The 5,527-nt window shown below is 40.7% G+C and overlaps 1 protein-coding gene across 1 annotated transcript; it reads left to right on the top strand.

Annotated features, from left to right (window-relative positions):
• Positions 1-865: 865 nt before the first annotated feature.
• LOC104528687 (beta-microseminoprotein) lies at positions 866-5,296 on the top strand. Its single transcript, XM_010172765.2, has 4 exons — positions 866-889; positions 3,217-3,316; positions 3,851-3,953; positions 5,167-5,296. The coding sequence occupies exons 1-4, from the start codon at positions 866-868 to the stop codon at positions 5,294-5,296; spliced, it is 357 nt and encodes a 118-aa protein (XP_010171067.2).
• The last annotated feature ends 231 nt before the right edge of the window (positions 5,297-5,527 follow it).

The following is a 5,527-nucleotide window of genomic DNA, read 5'->3' as shown; positions in this document are numbered from 1 at the left end:
TTCTTCTAGTCATAATGCTTCCAAGGAACAAAAAGTTCTGGATTCAACCTTTTACCCAGGTCAGTGCTCTGCAGGATCAATCATTTTCTCATTGCTAGCTAGTGAAATTTCAGTGATTTCTTTAGAAATTTCAACATAAGTGCATTTGAGTTGAGTAAGCTTTTTTTCCCCTAGACTTGAGTTGCTCAAGGCAAAGGCACCGTAAAATATTTGCTCTCAGATCCCACACAAAGCACTTGCAGAGTTCATTTGGAGACTTGGAGCTCTTTGGAAGCCAAACGTTCCACAATGGTAAGTCAAAGGTTTAGATGTTTGGTTTGTTTCTTTTTTTTTACAGATAGCTATTTGTTTTAAAACCACGAAAGAAGGATATTTAAGAGAATCACCTAGTTATAAATTTTTAAATTTGGATATATTCTATTAAAAAACTGCAAGATGCAAAGAAAGTAAGACACCTTTGTGAAGATTACTGTGAATTTTGTTCTTTGTTTTGTAATTCTTTGCAAGAAACTGTACATATATATCTCTTGGTCTTTCACTTGTTGTTTTCCTTTTCTCAGAAATGTTTGTGAAAATATTCAGAATTTTGTAAACATTTAGGACCATACTTTTAAAACCTATAGGTGTGAAATACAGTTTAAAATATAGTCCCTTTACAATGAAAAGTGTATTTTATCTGCATTTCTCTTTTGATCTATCAAGTTATGTCCTGTTTCAGCTCTTCAAGCCTCCAAATGTGTTTGCAGAATCTGAATCAACAGTTAGGTAGTAATGCTAAATAGATAGACAAAGCCCTATGGTCCAGTTTTCTTCTAATTTATGCTCACATAATCTCCAAAGGTATAGATATAAATTACTAACTTTGATGAGAATCTCAGGAATTGCATATGTTTTACAGAAAAGGATATAGTTTCTGTAATATGTGTAGATTTTTAAAATAAATTGAGAAATTAAAATTTCCTCCTTTCTCTGCCTAAGCTTTCCTGAGGGCTTGTCTATGTTCAGACAAGACTTGTTGAACAAAGTGGTATGGTATCTCATTTCACATTAATTCATCAGGGAGTAAACAGGATGGGGGGGGTAGGGAGGGAGATTCCTTGAAGTGCCTTGCTCACAGAACAACACAACTCAGATATTTAACTAAGAGCTCTTGGCATCAGTGTAACAATAATCTCTGCTATTTCTAATAAAAGATCCTGTTTCTGCCAGTGCTTTCTTGCCTGTTTCGTACCCTCTGTGCTCAGCCTATTTACATGAGGGCCCTTTGCTGCTATCTGTTGCTCAGCTGATGTATCCTTTCGTTGTTCCAGCATAAAGCCAGTTCAGACAGCAATTAGACACCACAGACTTGCTGTTCTGTTTCTGTTTAGATTCAGTGGAAGGTTCAGAACTTTGGTCCTTAGAGAGAGGAGCATGCCCAAGTTCATCTGACTGGCATTTCTAGGAATAGCAAGATAAGGACAAAAGTTGGAGCAAACAAAGGATAAAACATTCACAGAAGGCAGCCCAGCACAGCAAAAGAAGGATTTTAGTCTTTCTCGTGGACATGAGTGACAGCAGTAAGACCTCTGGTAAAACTGGCCTGTGCTGTTGCAAACACCTGAACCAGTTTAGAGGAAAGCCACCACCAAACTCAAGATGGATGGATGACTAATATGCAGCAAGAAGTATCCCAAGCATGTTGAGATCCTCTGTGGAAAGCCATGTTAGTCCCTGAGCTCACAAAGCCCCAGATAGCTGCACAGCACAGATAGCCCCACCGATCCATGCCTGTGGAGCCTCAGCAGAGACCAGCTGCAATATTACACCCTACAACTTTACAGAACAGGAGTTGCTTAGACAGTTTTCCTTTGTCCAGGCACCACAGAATAGCACAGCTTAAGAGTTTCAATCTTTCTTTTTAACTTCTCTTATTCTGGCTATAGCTCTTAGCATGGCAACTGGCTCTATTCTACCCCAAAGCCTCAGGAACTCCAAATCACAGACCTAACATTCTGTGATTCTGTGATACTATGAAAATTAAGCGCTACACCCTTCCCAGACCACTGCATAGACTCTCCTCCCTTTCACTACACCATAAATGTCCCTCAGCCCTGTAAGAAAGCAGTGAATCAAGGATTAAAATACCATTTTTTTTTCCCACAGCAGACAGAGGAGATTGCCCTTGGCTTACCATCTGCCTAAGGTTCAGGACCTTTCAGTGTTTTTTTACATTCATGATTCAAGTAACCCAAGGTAGATAGCAGAGCTGCCTAGAAACTACTATTTTAAGCCTCACTTTCAAGTACCAACAGCCTCTGGAGTTCAGAACAGTAACTTGGAAAGGCCTACTCATTTTAAAATCCTCTCATGTTAATTTGCAATTGCTATCAAGAAAATTTAAATAATTTCCCCCATTGCTTCTGTCTCAAGACTTCTCAAGACTTTTGCCTCAAATTATCCAGCTTGAGCAACGTATCAAAATAACCCTGTGCTATCTCACGCTTCTCCAGTCTCCCTACTTCAGTACAACTACCATTACAAAGTTATGCAGGCATTTTCAAAAAAGTCCTGGTTATTCAGCAGGTCCCAGCAGACATCTCTGAAGAGCTTTTACAGATATTTAGCTGCTGTCACCGCTAGGCAAAAGGAAGGGTGTACTGTGACACGTCCAGACCTGTGTGTACATGGTTTGATAAGGCGATTCATGCACTGCTAGAACAGAATGTACAGCAGGAGGAATTTTGCCCCAAGACAAAATTTGTGTCTCTGTTCTCTACACAGCCACCTATTTCAAAAAACTTACTGGAATAAAATTAGGCCTGAGATCTCCTCTCCATTGCCAAATTTGGATAAATTGCTGTACCCAAAAGTGCGGTGAGGTGCTATACAGACATTGCTAAGCCTGGCTCAAAGGCAATAAATAAAGCACTAATAAGAATCTGACAGGGCTTTCAAGCATATAACACTATTGAAGCTTTTTGTGATTTCTAGAGATTGGGTTTCAGAAGGGAGTGATGCTGCCGACACATTTACATCATATCATTTTGTCTCTTCCCACCTGAAGGAAAAAATCATCAATGCAGTGAAATATCTGGAGTGCTCTTTTCCAACATTTTAATGTACACATAAGGTTATTTCTGATTTTTGCGCCGGGTTCAATAGCTTAGCTTTTGAAAACAAAGATAATCAAAGTGGAATTAAATTCATGCTGTGGGCTCTGTGTCTCTTTTGCAGAAGAGCTTTCTAGCTTTCCTGGTTGCAATGGGCATCATAGTGACACTGGGTGATGCATACTGCTTTTCTAAATTGAACAAACCAGGAGAGGCCGAGAAAGGTAAGAACAGGAAAGGTCCTCTCACTTCATTGTTCTGTTACAGCTTGGCTCTATGTGGAGCTGCCAGGAAGGGCTCAAAATACAAGGGAGGGGGGAGATGTTAGAAAGCACAAATAGGAGGTTCCAGCACCAAGTTGCCAAAAGTAGGGAAAAACTGTCTTCCCCTGGACTGGGTACAGTTGCAGTAATATTATTGGTATTGGTGGTAGGTTGCTATTGCTATTCCAGTACATGGAGCTGATGCAGGAGTTGAGAGTAGTCCTGAAAAAAGTCTGGTGCCAGATGGCAGACCTGGCTGTTTGGTTGCTCACTTTCAGCCCAGATCTGTCACACTGAAACTGTCTTTAACAAGTGAAGAAGAAACAAGCTCAGGCTCTCAAAATAGTCCAGGTAGTAACCCAGAAACACAGAATTACTTCTACTTTACTATTGCCAAGAAAAACATTTTCAGAAAACTTTAAATAATTTTTAAACTTCTCAGCCTTTATGTTGAAGCTTAAAGAACATGTTTTGTTTTGCTGCTGCTTTATGCAGGCTGTATCCTGGATGGAAAACTATACCCCTTTGGAGAGATCGCAAGGACAGAAAATTGCTTGAGATGCAGCTGCAGCCAAAATGAAATGCGTTGCTGCTCCCTGTGAGTTTGAACTTCTTGGTACCATCATTGCCCACAGGAAGACGAGAGCTTTACATATGCTGGGAATGAATGAGTTTCTAAGAAAGAAAGCCACTCCTCACCCATGTCACAGAGCCAGGGCAAGCCACAGATAGCTCTTGATCAGTTAGATCCTTGCCTGTGTTTACCTTAGCTCATTTTCTGCTGACTGGGAGTGGACACAGGCCCTTCCAGATACATCCAGTTAGTGCTTGCCTTTAATTTTGAGGAACTCATGAACCTCCCTTATATCACAGTTAAGTCTTTCCTTCAGCAAGGAAAGTAGGAGTAGGAAGTAATTAATTCCAAAAGGGACTTAAGTGAAGCTCCTCTAAAGAGCTTATGATTATCTGAATCTCTTGCAGGAAGCACTTTTCTCCAGTGAATATTCTGACACTAGAGTAACAAAGCTCTGCTCTGAAGTATCTATCTCCAACATCCTCCATTCCTCTCATCCTACCTTCTCGAAGGGCCAAAATAGCTTGATTATGATCACTGCCTTTGCTCAGATGTCTCAATCTATCAGGAAAGAGCTACCACCTTCTAAGCAAACTGGCAATAATGAAAAATTAATAGAATAGAGATAAAACATATGATGACCCTGCTTATGTCACACTGTAGAGTGCTGCACTAGAAATTCCTATGCTAGTGCTGAGCACACTGGTACATCTACACAGCACAGTGCAGTGAGACAAGAAAGCTGGGGAGGAACTTTTTACAAGGGCAGGAAGTGATGGGATAAGGGGTAATGGCTTTAAACTGGAAGAGGGTAGGTTTAGATTAGATATTAGGAAGAAATTCTCCACTGTGAGGGTGGTCAGACACTGGAACAGGTTGCCCAGAGAAGTTGTGTCTGCCCCCTCCCTGGAAGTATTCAAGGCCAGGTTGGATGAGGCTTTGAGTGGCCTTGTCTACTGGAAGGTGTCCCTGCCATGGCATGGGATTCAAAACTAGATGATCTTTAAGTTCCAAGATCCATTCCAACCCAAACCATTCTATGATTCTATGATTCTATAATCATTTGGGGCCCATGAAGCTGAGGCTGTGTGGCACTCAAGCTAGCTAGGCTGGTCTTAGCCATGATTTCAGAGATATCTCACTCAGCATTAGTTCAAGCCAAAATCACTGAACCACTGAAGTATTGAATCTTTTATTGCTCTTAATCTAAAATTTGCTTTCTCTTTGCCAATGACAGCTTTCATACTCCTGTTGCTTACGACAAAGAGAACTGTAAAGTTGTATTCAACAAGGAAAGCTGTGACTATGACGTGGTGCAGAAGAGTGACCCCTCAAAGCAGTGTCATGTCTATTCTCGTGTGGGCTAACCACCCACCTGCTCCAAACCTCTCTGCACTGTGGAATTCCTCCTCTTCCTACAGATGCTTTGCCATCACAGAGAAGCTCGAAGATGTGGGAGGTCTTGTAAGAGAATTTTAGCAGCTCGCTTCCAATCTCCTAATTGTTCTAATTCAGTATACAAGATATATAATCAGACACTATACTTCATTTCTGTCACTACTTGCATTGGTATAATTGAGCTTTTTTGAATACAATAA

This window comes from Antrostomus carolinensis, unplaced genomic scaffold, assembly GCF_000700745.2.
Source record: "Antrostomus carolinensis isolate BGI_N321 unplaced genomic scaffold, ASM70074v2 scaffold27857, whole genome shotgun sequence".
Lineage (NCBI taxonomy): Eukaryota > Metazoa > Chordata > Aves > Caprimulgiformes > Caprimulgidae > Antrostomus > Antrostomus carolinensis.
Note: the sequence above shows the minus strand (reverse complement) of the source record. Positions and strands in the feature narration are given on the sequence as shown.

Bases quoted from the DNA above. Each gene is read 5' to 3' on its own strand.
- LOC104528687 (XM_010172765.2), top strand. From the start codon at position 866: ATGAGAATCTCAGGAATTGCATAT. The intron at 3,317-3,850 runs GTAAGAACAGGA...TGCTTTATGCAG, and splicing joins ACCAGGAGAGGCCGAGAAAG to GCTGTATCCTGGATGGAAAA. The intron at 3,954-5,166 runs GTGAGTTTGAAC...TGCCAATGACAG, and splicing joins GAAATGCGTTGCTGCTCCCT to CTTTCATACTCCTGTTGCTT.